Source organism: Microtus ochrogaster, unplaced genomic scaffold, assembly GCF_000317375.1.
Source record: "Microtus ochrogaster isolate Prairie Vole_2 unplaced genomic scaffold, MicOch1.0 UNK131, whole genome shotgun sequence".
NCBI classification, from domain to species: domain Eukaryota; kingdom Metazoa; phylum Chordata; class Mammalia; order Rodentia; family Cricetidae; genus Microtus; species Microtus ochrogaster.
Genome location: NW_004949229.1, coordinates 584,621 through 600,823, shown reverse-complemented (window position 1 = coordinate 600,823; position 16,203 = coordinate 584,621). Strand labels below are relative to the sequence as shown.

The window sequence follows — 16,203 nt, the reverse complement described above, 5'->3', positions numbered from 1 at the left end:
CACTCAGACTTAAAGGAAAAGAGAAGTTACTTCCCATTTTGGTGAAGGACAAACTATGTACACAGGTACAGAGACAAGAAATGGAATGAAAGGACTGAGCAGAAAGTGTGTCACAAGGCATGGTAGGGAATACAGCCAACTGCTAAACTGCTAAACTGAAGTCAGATCACAAAGGGCAGAGAAGCTCAGACTTGATCCTGGAAAGCTGCAAGTTTCTCAATCAGGTCAGACATCAAAATTTCTTGGGGAACTTGGGGTGGGGGTAAGTCTCTAGTCAAGCAGCTAGTTCTACATAACCCAAATGTAGGGAAATGGGGGCAAGAAAGTCAGAAAAAGAAAGATTTAGTGGGCCCCTAAGCCCTAACCCTGACCAGAGGTGTGAGAGCATCTGCTGTAAGTGATGGGAGATCCTCAAGCAATGAGGATATCACATGCCTATTTGCTCTATCATCTTGTTAGCCTTCAGAAAGTGGATGGGCTGAAATGGATCAAGACAAAGCAGGGAGAGCCCTATGAGTCTGCTGCAGACATGTAGCTGGCAGGTGACAGGAGACAAGGCCTTCAATAAGGACAAGAGATAGCAGGAATGAGGAAGAGAAATGGGTTGGACATCTATTTAGGGATGAGCAGGACTTGTAAATTTGGGCAGTACCCTACATAAAGAAGAATCTAACAAGGAACCAAGTCAGGGGTTTGATTCTGAGTGGGCTAGAACGTAAGAGAAAGAAGGAAAAAGAAGGATCTTTATTGTTTGTAGACAAATCTCACTCTTGTAGCCCAGCTTGGTATGGAATTCACACTATAGGCCAAGCCGGCCTTGAATTTGAGGCATCCTTCCTGCTTCATCCTCAAAAATACTGGCACTAAAAGTCTATGCTAGGCTGTCAATATAATGCTTGCCACCAAGTGTGATGAGCTGATTTTGATCAACTCCTACAACTGTCCTCATATATTGCAGTACATCTTGTGCTCGCGCACACATCCAGGGAGAGAAATATAATTTCAAAAATCAACAAAAGCATGTGCCAACACACTCAGAAGTGAATGGTTACTTATGATAATAATTCAAATATTCTCACAATCTAGATAACTGAATCTATTGTCATTTTCAAATTTCAAACAGAGGGTAGCACCAGAAGGATGCCAATCTATGTAGAAAAGAGTCTAGAATACATGGGGATTACCATTGGAGTCCTTATTTATAAACAGTTCAAGTTTGATGAAGTTGGCCTAAACTTTGAGGAAAGTTTAATAAACTGATCCTAAGCCAGGCACTAATTCTAACACTCAGAAAGCTGAGACGACATAATGCAAAACTCTGTCTCAAAAATCAAAAGCAGCCGGGCGATGGTGGCACACACCTTTAATCCCAGCACTTGGGAGGCAGAGGCCAGCCTGGTCTACAGAATGAGTTCCAGGACTGCCAGGGCTGTTACAGAGAAACACCAACTCAAAACATCCAAAGTGAAAAGCAAAAGAACGAAACCTGGCTGAAGAATGGTCTAGTGGTTAGGAGCAATTGCGGCTCTTTCCCAAATCAGAAGTTTGATTCCTAGCACTCACATCAGGTAGCTCACAACTGCCTTTCACTCTAACTCCAGAGGATCCAACACCGTCTTCTAACTTCCTAGGGTACATATATGACACACACAAACATAGAAGATATACACACACAAAACAAAAACAAAAAAAATGCTAACACCTGATTCTAACCAGTACTAAAAAGCCAAATACCCCTTTGGTTCCACAGAGCAAGAGCAAACTTGCTGTTCTCACATGTTAGTTTCCAGTCAGTACCCTTATAAAACCTTCAATGACTAGAAAATCTAATCATGTTAGAACATGCAAAATGTCATACATACACTTACCTATAATTCAGTTTAAAAACCTGTTTGCTTTCATATATACATGGGAAAACACATTTAAAATACACTGACTTCCCTGATACAGAGCTATTCTATTATTATACAAAAGTAAAATTCACCTTCAGATTTTCACCTTGAGACCTTGCCCCACCTACTCAACCTGCGAAATTATTCTGAATATAAAATATTACAGAAGAGATTTTTAAAAGAACACTCTGATGGTCCTGTTAAGTACTCAGAATTTCACTATAATTTTAAAGCTACTATTAAAAATGAATTTCTAAAAACAGACAAAGAAAGCTTCAATAAATTGAGCCATCATATGTATGATTCTGCTTAAGTGCCTTCAGCTACAGTCATGAAGAACTAGTACTTTAGAATAAGGCTTCTCCAAAATAGAAATGCATGATTTTTTAAATTAAAATTACTTCTAATAATAACTACCATTTGCATTGCATTTTGCAATTTCCTTCATGTTTCCATGTAAGTTTCTTAACTTCATTTTCCAGATAAAGAAACAAAGGCACTGAGACAGTGTGTAACTTGGTCAAAGTCAGTTACAGTGAAGACTGGCGAAAGTGCAAGGACACGCCCATCTTTAGAACCCAGGCCTCTTTCTCATCTACTGGTTTTTTTTATTTATTATGCATACAATAGTCTGTCTGTGTGCAGGCCAGAAGAGGGCACCAGACCTCATTACAGATGGTTGTGAGCCACCATGTGGTTGCTGGGAATTGAACTCAGGACCTTTGGAAGAGCAGGCAATGCTCTTAACTGCTGAGCCATCTCTCCAGCCCCCTCATCTACTGGTTTTTAAAGAAAGAAATGTTCAGTGTCTAAAACTCAGTATCTAAAAAAAAAATTATGGATAATCCCAAGCCAGGCAGGAATTCTCCCATTTTAGTAAATTTTTCACACTTCTTTCCACTCTAAAAAGTGAAACCAGCAAGCCTCATAGTCTTGCCCAACATTTTACCTAAAAACTGAAGTGAGATGCTGGTGAACAATCGCATTAGTAATAACAGAGTTACAGTAAACATAAGGACACTTTACACAGCTCCAAGGAAGCTTCGGTAAACCACCTGAAGACTGAAAACTAAGAAATGATTACTTGAGGTGACAGTAAATACTATGGAATCTAAATTTACATTATACTGAAGTTGTTAATCCATTCATTATTCTGGAATGCCTAAACAACAATATTCTCCTTCCCTTTCTGTGTGTGTGCATGTGTATGCACGTGTATGTATTTCTTTATAGACACAACTTAAGACCAGCTCTATCCGTGAAATTTACCTATACAATTTTAGATGGAGAAGCAGAAAAATCTCTAAACAAGCTTTCAAGTTTTAAGGCAACTACAAATAATAACAGTGTTCTGCATGCTTGAAAATCACTAAAAAATGTTAAGTCTTTACAAATAAGTAAAGATTTTAAGTTCTATTAACACAAAGAAAATAAATATGTAAAGCAATGCATGTTTATTGTTCAATGTAACCATTCCACAGTTCCCCTATTCATTTACAACAAAACCTTTGCCAGTCCTTAAAGGTTTGAAATCAACATAGGTTTTTCATTAAAATTTGGCTTTATGAACTATCTTTGTGAATGGCAGAAATCAAGAAAACACTAATGATTTTCCAACACACTACAACGGTTTGATTCCAAAGATAATAAAGTGGATTGTTTAATATAATCTTTACTTAGGATAAAAAAAGATGATGGCAAGGAAGGGGGAAAAAAGTTCAAAAATGTCTGTACACCGGGCGGTGGTGGCGCTCGCCTTTAATCCCAGCACTCGGGAGGCAGAGGCAGGCGGATCTCTGTGAGTTCGAGGCCAGCCTGGTCTACAAGAGCTAGTGCCAGGACAGGCTCCAAAACCACAGAGAAACCCTGTCTCGAAAAACCAAAAAAAAAAAAAAAATGTCTGTACAATAGAGAACACCATGTTCTCTAAATCTAATTCTAAAACAACCTATTTCATTATAGCAAAATAGGACAATAACATGAGCATATATACCTGTTTAAATGCACCTTTGCTTTCTTTGAATTTCTCTGAACAGGAATGGAATAAATAGCACATTAAAATATATTTATTATATATAAAATACATTAAAATATGCCAAAATATACTAAAAAGCTTACTTCTGTTCATATTTACATTTTTAGGACCATTAAAACTCACTTAAATTGGAACCCCCAGTACCTCAAAGAAAGATAAATGTAAATATTTTTAAAGTCTGGATTCTACAATACTACACTTGGTATGCTGGTGTCAATCACTACTAAATCTATCTCTATATATTTAAATGAGTCTATCAGAGAGGTGAACTTTCTAAAGAGCAATAAAGGCAAAAGGCTGGTGCACAGTTAAGCCTTACTCCTTAGAAGCCCTTTGAAAGCTAGAAGGGTGCAAGTCAGAAAGGTAGAAAGCAGAGAGAAGCCAGAATGCTGTCGCCTTCACAGTCTGGGACAGAGCCAACTATTTCCTCTGGCCTTGGTGCTGGGTTGCCTAGTGTTATTATAGAAAAGCTGGCATTCATATTTAAAAAACAGTATTTTGGGCTAAGATGGCTTAATGGACAAAGCTTGCCACGAAGGGGGACAATTGTGTTCCATCCTTGGAACCCACACAGTAGGAAAGAACAGATATCCACGAGACATCCTCTGACCTCTATACACAGGCACCATGGCATAAGCACATAAGTAATTTTAAAAACAAGCAGAGAGATGGCTCAGCAGTTAAGAGCACTTACTGCTCTTGCAAGGAATTCAGGTTCAGTTCCCAGCACACTGACAATCACCCATAGCTCCAGTTCCAGGAGACTGGTGCCCTCTTCTGGTACATACCAAGTACACACCTGATGCACCATGTACATGCAAACAAAACACTCATTAAATAAAAATAAAGCTACAACTTTAAAAATAAAATAAATACCATTTTTATACTAGAGCATCTTACTTATAAATTTAAGTATCTTTACTCTCCACTGGCTGCTCAATTACATTCCATATATCATAGACATCCATCTATAAGTCTCTGGCCTGGCCCATCACCATCAGATCCAAGTTTTTCAACCCTTTCTCACCATCCTTTGCCTTTCCACCCAACCTCGTGTTTACTCTATATTGGTATGGAGATGAAGCTGCCTCACTGGAAAAGCAGTTACTACATTTTATGTCCCTGCCTTGAACACAACAATCATCCACTATGACCCTAAACTTCAGTCCCTTCCTCTTCTCTGCACCTTACTCCACCTATTTTATTAGCCTTCTTTTCTCTATTGTCAGCGTGGCCCTGTCCAGCGGTTTGTACCTGTACCCATAAGTATGTTCAACATACATTCACCATTTCAGCAGTCAGCAAAATCCATACTACTGCTTCCTGTCTCTCAACTATAATGGCTTACACAAAGTGTTTCACTCTAATACCACTTTTACTGATTTCTCAACCCATTATAATAGTTCACTTCTTCCTTCTCCTAGCCACTCACACATGTTTTTTGAAACTAATTAAATACCAACAACATTCTAATTGCCCAACAAGAGCCTTTCTTCCCAGGGACTAACACTTTTAAAGAATCCTCTGTAGCCTCAATAGTGTTGAAAAGACTTTGAAAGTTTGTCACTTTGTCTTCTGTAAACCTCCAATTTTCATTTCACCTCTTTTTTCTTCTCTTTTTGATGAGACCTTGTCTCACTTTGTAGCCTAAGCTAACTTTAAATGTCTACATCATTTTATACCCAAAATATCTATACTTGACACTTTTTAAAGTTAGCACACACACTAATGGGTTTCATTATGGCATTTTCATACATGTGCTATATACTGTTATTCAACTCACCTTCATGACCGGGTATTGTTGGCTGCCTTCCTCTCCACACTTCTGCTTTCATGCCAGATGTATTCCATTACTCCACCCCCCACCCCGTCCTGCACCTTCCCTTTCCTTTAAGAGTTCCTCCTTGGGGCTGGAGAGATGGTTCAGTGATTAATAGCACTAGTTGCTCTTGTAGAGGAACTGTTTTGTCTCAGTACCCACACAGTGGCTCACAACCAGCTCCAGGGGAACCAACACCTTCTTTTGACTTCTACAGGCACATGTTACACATACATACATGCAGGCAAAACATTCATACATACAAAATAAATCTTAGATTTTCTTTTTCCCCCTCTCATGGTTCCGTTTCTACTTTTATAACCTATAACCTAACCCCCAACACAAATTTAAATCTAGAGTCATCATGAGCTAAAAACATACAGTATGTCTGAGTTTTATTTTTCTTAACATGACAGTTTCTAGTTTTATCCATTTTTTGTTTTTCTTTCAGCTGAAAAAGTGCTACTTATATTCTAGCACTTTTTTCCCATTCATCTGCTGGTGGCTACCTAGCTGGTTTTATTCTTAGCTATTGTAATGTAGCAGTAAACATGGGTGTGTACGTTTCTCTGTGATATGCTGACTCAAGAGTCCTTCCTTTGGGTAGATACCCAGGAGTAGGATTGCTGAATCATGTATTAGTTCTATTACATTTCAAGAAAATCTCCATACTGGTTCTATAGTAGCTACATCACATACTTGATACTGTTATGCAAACACTCTGGGAAATACCAGCGATTTCCATGTGAGACACTTCCTATATTCTGTTACTTTATCAATTTCTCCTCTTTCCAAAATAGCATATTTACATTTTCAACTGCCAAGAAATGGAACCTCAATCTTATTTATTTCTTTATTTTTGGTTTTCAAGACAGGGTTTCTCTGTAGCTTTGGAGCCTGTCCTGAACTAGTTCTTGTAGACCAGGCTGGCCGTGAACTCAGAGCTCTGCCTGCCTTTGCCCCTACCCCATTGCTGGGATTAAAGGCAAGTGCCGCCACCACCGCCTGGCTGCAAATCAAATTTTTAACAGAGCCTACACAATCTTTACCCACCAAACCTATTCCTCCTATTGAATGATTATCATGACCAAATCTTCCAAGACAGAAATCTTAGCATCAAATGCCAGTCATCTCTGCAATATCTTTCCCCATCCAAGTCCCATCAATCTTTAATAAGAACAAATTTTATCCACTTTATTTTCTAATCTCTTGAGTTCAACTGTCTTCAATCCTCTTTATTATCAAAGTCTTTGGGATATTTAATTTTCTTGTTTTGTTTTGTTTTGTTTTTTTGAGACAGGGCTTCACTGTACAGCTTTGGCTGTCCTAGAACTCGCTCTGTAGACCAGACTGGCCTTGAATTCACAGAAGTGCAGAGATTAAAGACGTGTGCCACCTCCACCTGGCTTGTTGTGCTTTTGAGCCAGGTCTTACTGACCCTAGAACTCAATCTTCCTGAGTGCTGGGGTTACAGAACTACACCACTACCACACCCCAACTTAAGGGTATTTTTCCTTATACATGAACCATTTGAACTACTGTCTCTTGTTCACTTATTCTTACTCTCTATTGCTACAAGGATTATCTTTCAAAATAAATTTAAACTTGAAATAAGCGACATCTCAAATCCCCCTACAGACCAGCAGAAACTTAAAAAGGAAAATACTGCTGTGTGTTGGTTAGAATCTAGAAAAATAGATAATCTCATAAACTTCATATGAGGAATTATGCAAAACATTTGAAGGTATTATAACCACACATAAATATACATATTCTTTTCTAAATTTTTATTATTGTGTGTGTGTGCATATGTGTAGCGGGCACATATGTGGAAGAGGATTTTTGTTCTCCCTAGAAACAATGGCTTTCTTTACGTATTTAGGAGTTTCCAATAACTGGATCACCTACAGCAATGCCAAACACACAAGTTCCATAAAACATGTTGGAATGGGTGTTTTTCTTCCTTTTTACAAGGACTATTTCTTTTAAAAGCTCTATCATAACTTGTTAAGACCGTATCATACTTTGCAGCCTAGGCTTACTTCAAACTTGCAGAAGTCCTCTTTCCTCAGCCTCCTGAGTTTTGAGATTACAGACATGCATACACCAGCACACCTAGGTTAGATACCTCAGTAACTTTTAAAAGATATTTCCTATAAAATGCTGGTGAACTCTATTATATGGTATCATATATGAAAACTAGGCAAGTTTATAAATAGTGTATGAGTTTTTATTTACCAAAGTTTAGTGCTTTAAGGAGTTAAGAACTTATACTGGGTTAGAAACAGTTCTACCCAACCCAGAGTTTTGTACCTGAAAGTGGAATCAAGAAGTATAATGTTATAAGAAGAAACAGCTGTCCTCATGCCAACTCAAAACATTTGGAGGGCTATCCCCCAAACACCTCAGTTTGGTTCAGTGCTCTAATAAATTTGTCATGCTTGAAATTATGTCTCAGTACTATGCACTTTCCCATTCTGTTCCATAAACAGTATTTTACACACAACTCAAGTATGCAAGTATTATTGTACATCCAAGAACATAAGTTTATACTTCAGATTTTCTCTGTCCAGTGGTTTGTTTCCTATACCTATAAGCATACAAGAAAATAAGTAGTTTGGTCATACATTTTTTTCCCAAGTTGTTTGAGGAGGATTCCTAATGCTAAAAGAGTCCTAAATCACATCCTTCAGATTTTGCAAAGTCACAGACTGTCTTTCTGTAACTGAAGAAACCACCTCTTTCTATCCCACCTTTACATAGAAACAAGTCAAGCACTTTACTTTTCACAATTTTCAATTACCTTACAGACTCCAAACTGAAAACTCATTTTACACATTTATTTTGTTTTATTTGAGACAGGGTCTCACTATGTAGTCTTAGCTGTCCTAGAACTCACTATATAGATCAGGCTGGCTTCGAACTCATAGAGATCCACCTGCCTCTGCTTCCCAAGGGCTGGGATTAAAGGTGTGCACCACCATACCTGGACAAGGTATTTTTACACATTTAATTTTAATGAACATTAAGCAATTATTATTCAATTTCCTTAACAGTGTTAAGAAAATTAACATGGCTTAATTTAGAAAAGCAGCACCCCAACAATGTACCCTGATACTTACAGGAAATCATAAGGTAGTCCTCACAGTTGGTTTTGTCGTCATCTTGCTGATCCACAGGGATCCCATTGGCATCTATGACTGCTTCAGAGGCACAGTCTGCTACCAACACTTCTTCTGAAACAACATCGGCGGCCAAAGGATCAGTGACGATTTCTGCTTCTACTACAGTATCGTGAACCACATGTTCAACGTGACCAACGTCAGACACATGTATAGATTCACTTGTCAAGACATGTTCAGGCATAGATATCGAAGCTGAAGTAATATCAGAAGCTAAAACATCATCCGGAACTGTGCAATGTGTTAAAGAAACTTCTTCAGTTACATCTGAGTCCAGCACTTGCTCTGGGATGATGACTGTTTCTGATACATCTGCTTCGTCCATGATATCTGGACACTGGACATCTTCTATAACAACGTCCTCAATAACATCTTGGATTACAACTGAGTCTGGGTCATCAGGAACAAAGTTATGCACGGTTATGTCTGAATCCACAACATCTGAGACAAAAACCGTTTCTTGTACTTCCACAACAATTTGATCCCCATCCATGTGTGTAGCACCAGCTCCTGAAAAATAAACAAAGTCTTAAGCAAGTGTGGTTTGAATAAAAGTGACCCCTATCAGATCATATATTTGAATGTTTAGTCATCATGGAGTGGAACTGTTTGAAAGCATCATAAGAATTAGGAGGTGGGTACTTGTTGAAGGAAGAGTGTCACAGAGGGTGAGCTTGGAGGTTTCAAAAGCCCATGTGGTAGGCCCAGTCTCTCTCTGTCTCTCCCTCCCTCCTAATCTGGATAAAACTCTGTAGTTGTCAGCTACTTCTCCAGCCATGTTCCCCACAGTAGTAACAGATTAAACCTCTGAAACTATAAGCAAGCCCCCAATTAATGCTTTCTCTTCTAAATGGTGTCTCTTCACAGCAATACAACAGTGGCTAAGACATAAGTAAATAAAGTTATCAACTTCAGGACTAAATATTCCAATCAGCAAAATTATTATTCAATTTCACCCAAAATACACTAATTTATCAGTTTTCTTAAATTTAGATTCCCCTGAATCCTCTGCCTTGGAAAAATAATCTATCTTTAAATAAAATTTAAAAAGACGTTTTTTAGCATACTCTTTTAAGTACTTATCCCAAATCAATAGATAAGGAAAAACTATTGATAATACAATTGAGACAAAAAAAAAACCTTCAAGACAGTAAAATTCTAGGAACACTAAAACACATTCAGTTAGTTAAGGCATGGTTCTAAAACTTAAGTAATGTAACTACAGGTGGCAAATGCATCCATTTATATGCTTTTCATGCATTTTCCTTCTTGGTCTATCTCCCTTCCCACAACTTGTATTTTTTATTTTCCATTTTTCCCATGATTTTTTTTCCACTTCCTTCACATCCTTCTCCTTTTTGTTCTGGCACCACCAACAGTCTCCACCTGACTATGGAATCTTAGACTTTGACCTTTATTCTAGAACGTAAAAGGATTGGGGTATAAGCGAAAAGGAGGAGAGAAGAAAATCTGCCTGAGGCTGTCTATCTCTACTGACAGACAGTGAAAAGAAGTGCCACTGCCAAGGGGCAGTGGGATAAGGGGAGGTAGTAGAAGAAACCTACCCTTGACTTCAGATTACTGGATTCTATTAAGCCTCCTCCCCAGTGTCACTCCCAAAAGCAGCTCATAATACAGGAAACTCTTCCAGAGTCCGTTTTAGTTAAAGGGGTGACAGGAGATGAATCAATTTTTGCCCAAAGAGATTAAATGACTTAACTGAGATCACAGTTTGCACAGCATATGGTGCTCAGTAAATATTGTTCTCAACAAATGCTACAAACAGAACAACTATGCATCCTTATGAGAAATACAAAACAAAATTTTTGAAAAATCCAGTATCTTGGCTGCCAGTCCAGAAAAAGTTAAGTTTTATGAGTTAAGTAAAGATCTAAGTCTAAACACGAAAATTCATTTCTTTTATATGTGCCTTACATATACAGCCTAAAGGTCATTCTTCATATGCATGTGCTTTTACTTCAACCCATGCCATGAAATGGGGTGTGGAATTTTCTTTCTAGTTGTGGTGTCCTATCAGCACTCATAAGTTTTGGGTTTTGGAGCATTTGGGATTTTCAGATTAAGGATATTCAACTTGTACTGACAAGAATATTAAAGTCAGTTATAAATAAGTCAAATTTTTGGGTAGAAGGATGATAATGTGTTCACTTTCCCATTTATAGATTCTGAAATCCAAGAGTGACTAACTATGAGAGTTAACAATTGGGCCCATAACAAACTCTCCATCTGGTAGATAAAAAGCACAATGCAATTACAAGTCATTATACCTGTTGCATCAAAAAATGAGTTTGGCGCCTGTGGTTGTAATTCAAGTCCATCTTCATCCATGGCCTTCAATTCTCATCAGTCACAACTCCTAAATCAAGGGGAAAAGTGAAGTCAGTGTTAGTTTGGGTATCCTTTTTTTAATGTCACATTTTCATTTCTAAAGCACTCAAGTTGTATCCTTTTTTTAATGTCACATTTTCATTTCTAAAGCACTCAAGTTTTATGACTGACAAATATCTAATATATAAACATATACATCAAAAGGATCACCTTTACCCAGGCCCATTAACTGAGATACATGCCAGGTATACAACTATAATCCCAGCATTTGGGAGGCTGAGGCAGGAGACTCACAAGTTCAAGACCAATCTGGGCTACACAGAGGATTCCAAATCAGTCTCAGCTACACAGTAAGAGCCTGTCTAGTGAGGTCATGTCTCAAATAAATCAATAAAATAAAAATAAATTCACTGCAGGGTAGTGGTGATATACACCTTTAAACCCAGTACTTGAAAGGAAGAGGCAGGTCAATCTCTATTAAGTTCCAAGCCAGCCTGGTCTACAGAGCAAGCTCCAGAATGTCAGGGGTACATGGAGGAAACCCTGTCTCAAAAACCCAAAAATAAACAAACAAACAAATAAATTTGGTAGGTTGGGATACTGCCTATATACACATCTCTTTTAAAGATTGATTTGAGCCAGGTGGTAGTATCAGAGCACACCTTTAATGCTAGCACCCGGGAGGCAGAGTCAGGCAGATATCTGAGTCTGAGGCCAGGACTGCCAGGACCACACAGAGAAACCCTGTCTCAAAAACAAAAAATTATTTACCTTATGTGAATGCGTAACATACATGGTTCATGCCATTGGCTAGAAAAGGGTGCTAAGTTTCCCCTGGAAGTAGAGTTATGGATGGTTATAAGCTACCACATGTGTTTTAGAATTTGAACCTGGGTCCTCTGGAAAAGCAGTCAATGATCTTTTATTTTTGTTTTGTGTTGGTTTTTTGTTTGTTTGTTTTGACTTTTCAAGTGAGTTCGAGACCAGCCTGGTCTACAGAGCTAGTTCCAGGACAGGCTCCAAAACCACAGAGAAACCCTGTCTCGAAAAAAAAAAAAGACAGGGTTTTTCTGTGTAGCCCTGGCTGTCCTGCAACTTGCTCTCTAGGCATGCTGGTCTAGAACACAGAAATCTACCTGCCTCTGCCTTCTAGACTAGTCTGGTCTACAGAGCTAGTTCCAGGACAGGCTCCAAAACCACAGAGAAACCCTGTCTCGAAAAAAAAAAAAAAAGACAGGGTTTTTCTATGTAGCCTTGGCTGTACTAGAACCCAATTCTGTAGACCAGGCTGACCTCAAAGTACCTGCCTCTGCCTTCCAAGTGATGGGATTAAAAGTGTATGCCACCACCTCCTGGCAACTAGTTTAAGATTCAACTAAAAATTCATTCTGTAATTTACTGTGGGAAATTTCTGCACAATTTTTGTATTACTTCTCTAAACTTATATACCCTCTCTTTCAACCACTATATTGAACAATCATAGAAACCCAAAGTACCTAATTATAGTAAAGGTAATGGTAGTAAGAACACTCTGGAATTCCATTTTACAGTGAGTGACTCCTCTCCCCCCCTCGAGACAAGGTTTCTCTGTGTAGCTCTGACTGTCCTGGAACTCGCTCGCAGACCACACCTTAAAGGTATGTGCCACCGCCTTTCTTAATTGATTTATGCAATTTTTCAGTGTATTTAATTCTTTTGGCCATAGGTGATTAGTACTAGCTATGAAATGGTTTTTTTTAAGTTCATTTTGAGCATAATAAAATCAACTTCCTACTCTCAAAAGTCTGCAACCATGAGCAAGAATGAGAATCTCCTCCAGTGATCCCGCTTGCACTCTGCCTACCTCCATCTCTCAGTCTAGGCTGCTAGAAAGAGGAACTGAGAAGTCATTTTCCCACTTTGGTTCAGACCAGTGAAATAAAGTCCACCAACAGAAAGAATCAAGTGAATGCCCTGAGAAAGTAGATGAAGGGGGAAGAGGAGGCTTACCAACTGATTTTTGGATTCTGAGCCCAGAACTCCCTGAAGCCCCACTTTCTCTTTCCTTGGGATTTTGCAAGGCACCCCAATGCCCTTAATTCTATCTCGCCTACTTAGCAAAAAGCAAAAACTTAACATATCAAGTAATATATTACTAAGTACTATTTGGTTACTACTTCAAAAAATCAGACACCAAAGATTTTACTTGCCTGTTTCTAAGTACTGCGTCAATCTCCTCAATGGTTTCCCTATCTCTATTTTCTCACTTTTTTAATTCAATCTAAATGGAGCTATTAGATGCATCTTTCTTTGGCCTTTAATTTTGTTAATAAATACTATATACTCATGAAAATTTTAACAAAGTAATTTTTCTAAGCATCATTCCTGTTTAATCTTAAGTTCTAACTCCAAACTGTCTTTCCATCATTCTACCTCCCAGCACCACACAGGCACACACACTTCAATAAACAAAAATGGCAGAACATCTCAACCCTGGCCTGACACACTAAGGCCATATAGTTCTTAAAGAAATATCACGAGAAACCCAAAACTTATATAACAAATGTTTTTCAGTGTGTCAGCGATGATTCTATTCACTTCCAAGAAATAGCTGTTTTGTGTTAAAAACAATTTGAAATTAAAACAAATGATGGCTAAATTAATAAACAAAAAAACCCGTTCAACCATGAAAAACAAAGTGTACATGCTCTAAGCTGTCACCACCCACTCCCTACCAGAATTACCTCTGGCTAGAATTCTTTTCCCTTTTTAAAATTGCAACTATGAAGACAAATCTAAGTTAACCCTTTTTTTCTTGGGGGGGGGGGTTCGAGACAGGGTTTCTCTATAGCTTTGAAGCCTGTCCTGGAACTAGCTCTTGTAGACCAGGCTGGCCTCAAACCCCCAGAGATCAGCCTGCCTCTGCCGCCCAATTAAAGGCTTGCTGAGATTAAAGGTGTGCGCCACCACTGCCCGGCTAAGTTAACCTTCTAAGCATAACGAAATATTACATGAAATTAAGTCAACTAAGGGGATACATTAAGGTTCTTAGGTTCCACATTCCTCAAATCTCCCTACATAAAACTAATTCCCATTAACTCTAAAGATTCTCAACTTGTTTAACAACTACTTTGCTCCACTTTTATCTCTTGGCTTTTCTATTAAGACTAACAGGTAATCAATTCCACTGATTCTGAAGTTCATTCCTGCCGGTTTTTCCAAGTGCCATCCTAAGTCTCTTCCCCTTCTCTACACAGCTAGCTGCCCTGACTCCCCTCACCACACTAAAACTGAAGCCTAATCCTAGTCTGGTACACTTAACTATTTTCTCTTATTGTTTTCTCTCTACTCCCCTGGGCTATTTGCACAGACCACCAAAATTTATATACTCAAAGCAGAACCTTAAGCCTCTACCAGACTGACGACTCTTGGCCACTATTCCTTTCTCCTTCTTCCCCACTCACTGTCAGTCCAGGATGCCAGATCTTGTCAACTACTTCTTTGCAGAACTTCTCAGCAATCCATCCCAGTTCTTATTATCTCCAGTTTTTATTACTGTCCCTCAGCTTCATACTTCCTGATCCCTGAGGCATGAAAATAGCCTCTCAAGTAGCCTTGCTCTTTACTGCCACTCCCATAACAAATGACTAGGAACCCAGCACAAGTTGAATAGGTGCCAAATTCTGAGGCTTTCCTGTTATCTGTGGAAGACTAGTCCTCCTACCACTGCTTTGATCACGGCACTCCCCTGGGCTCAGAATACTTCAGCACCCTCCTACCCCACACCCCCCATATTCATTCTACAATATGAACCTGACGTGCCAGGAGACAATTATCTGCTGTTATTTTCATCTTTTAATCATACACATATTCTAACATATTCTAGTAAACATGGAAGAGGGCCATTGCAAAACTCAAATAGGTTTGAAAAAATAGACTTTGTACTTACAAGTAGAAATGACTAAACTGAGGGCTTTGTAACCCCTCCAGGGTTAGACCTGTTAATTCCCTCTGACAATCAAAATGAAATTGTGTTGTTAGAAATACTCTCTGGGGTAAAATCAAGTAAGGGTCATTGCAAAAGGTGGGCCAACAATGACACGGATGTGTCTGTGGAAGTGTCTGTGTGCTGTGGAGCAGGAACCAACCTCCAAAAGTAGCCAAATATACACAATGGTTCAGAGCACCAAGATGAAATCCAAATGAAAAAGAACAAAGAACCAAATTATTACTACCTTTCTCAAGCACCCTCAAAGCACCTCTGAGATTCCTTCACCCTAGTTTGGAAAACTATTCCCTCCTGGTACATAAGTCGTAATTCTGAAAGAAGTCACAATGGAAAATGAAGTTTTAAGGGAAATACTGAACTGGGAGAAATCCACAAAATTCCCATGCTTCCTTACTTCCAATCTTTAAAATAGAGCAATAAACACTCCCACCAACTCAGTAGGAAGAGTAATGGCATTTTATCTCTTAAATTCAGAATTTAGGATAATTTGCTGATTTTATATTTCTTTAATTTCCTTTTGGGGAGGTGGAGAGGGAGACAGGATCTTACAGTGCAGTCCATGCTGGCTTCAAACTTATGGCAATCCAGCTGAGTTCTAGTTCCATATACCCACACATTGCTTTGACTACTTTCTTCGGTAAATTAACAGGCGTCTTAGATATGTATATTGCCAATATACATACACAAAAACCACTTTTTTGCTTGTGGTCCCCTAGAACTTTGATTTAATAAAATGGTTGACTACCATCATTTCTGTCACACTCAGAGAACTAATTTGTAAAATATATGGTAGATAAAATGGTTCAAACTTCCCAAGAGTAACAAAAGCAAGCCTATCCAGAATTATTTTCAGAAAGTAAAAATGGGCCGGGCGGTGGTGGCGCACGCCTTTAATCCCAGCACTTGGGAGGCAGAGGCAGGCGGATCTCTGTGAGTTC

The 16,203-nt window shown here is 38.7% G+C and overlaps 1 protein-coding gene across 7 annotated transcripts in view; it reads right to left on the bottom strand.

Annotated features, from left to right (window-relative positions):
* Window positions 1-16,203, bottom strand: part of Zfx (zinc finger protein X-linked) — a 45,143-nt gene that overhangs the window by 11,892 nt on the left and 17,048 nt on the right. For all 7 annotated transcript variants that reach the window (XM_026778374.1, XM_026778369.1, XM_005371853.3 and 4 more), the window contains 2 exons: window positions 11,217-11,305; window positions 8,869-9,438 (listed from right to left, as the gene is read on the bottom strand). In XM_026778374.1, coding sequence (XP_026634175.1) covers window positions 8,869-9,438; window positions 11,217-11,277 — 631 coding nt within the window. In that variant the 5' untranslated portion in view covers window positions 11,278-11,305. The remainder of the gene's footprint in view (window positions 1-8,868; window positions 9,439-11,216; window positions 11,306-16,203) is intronic.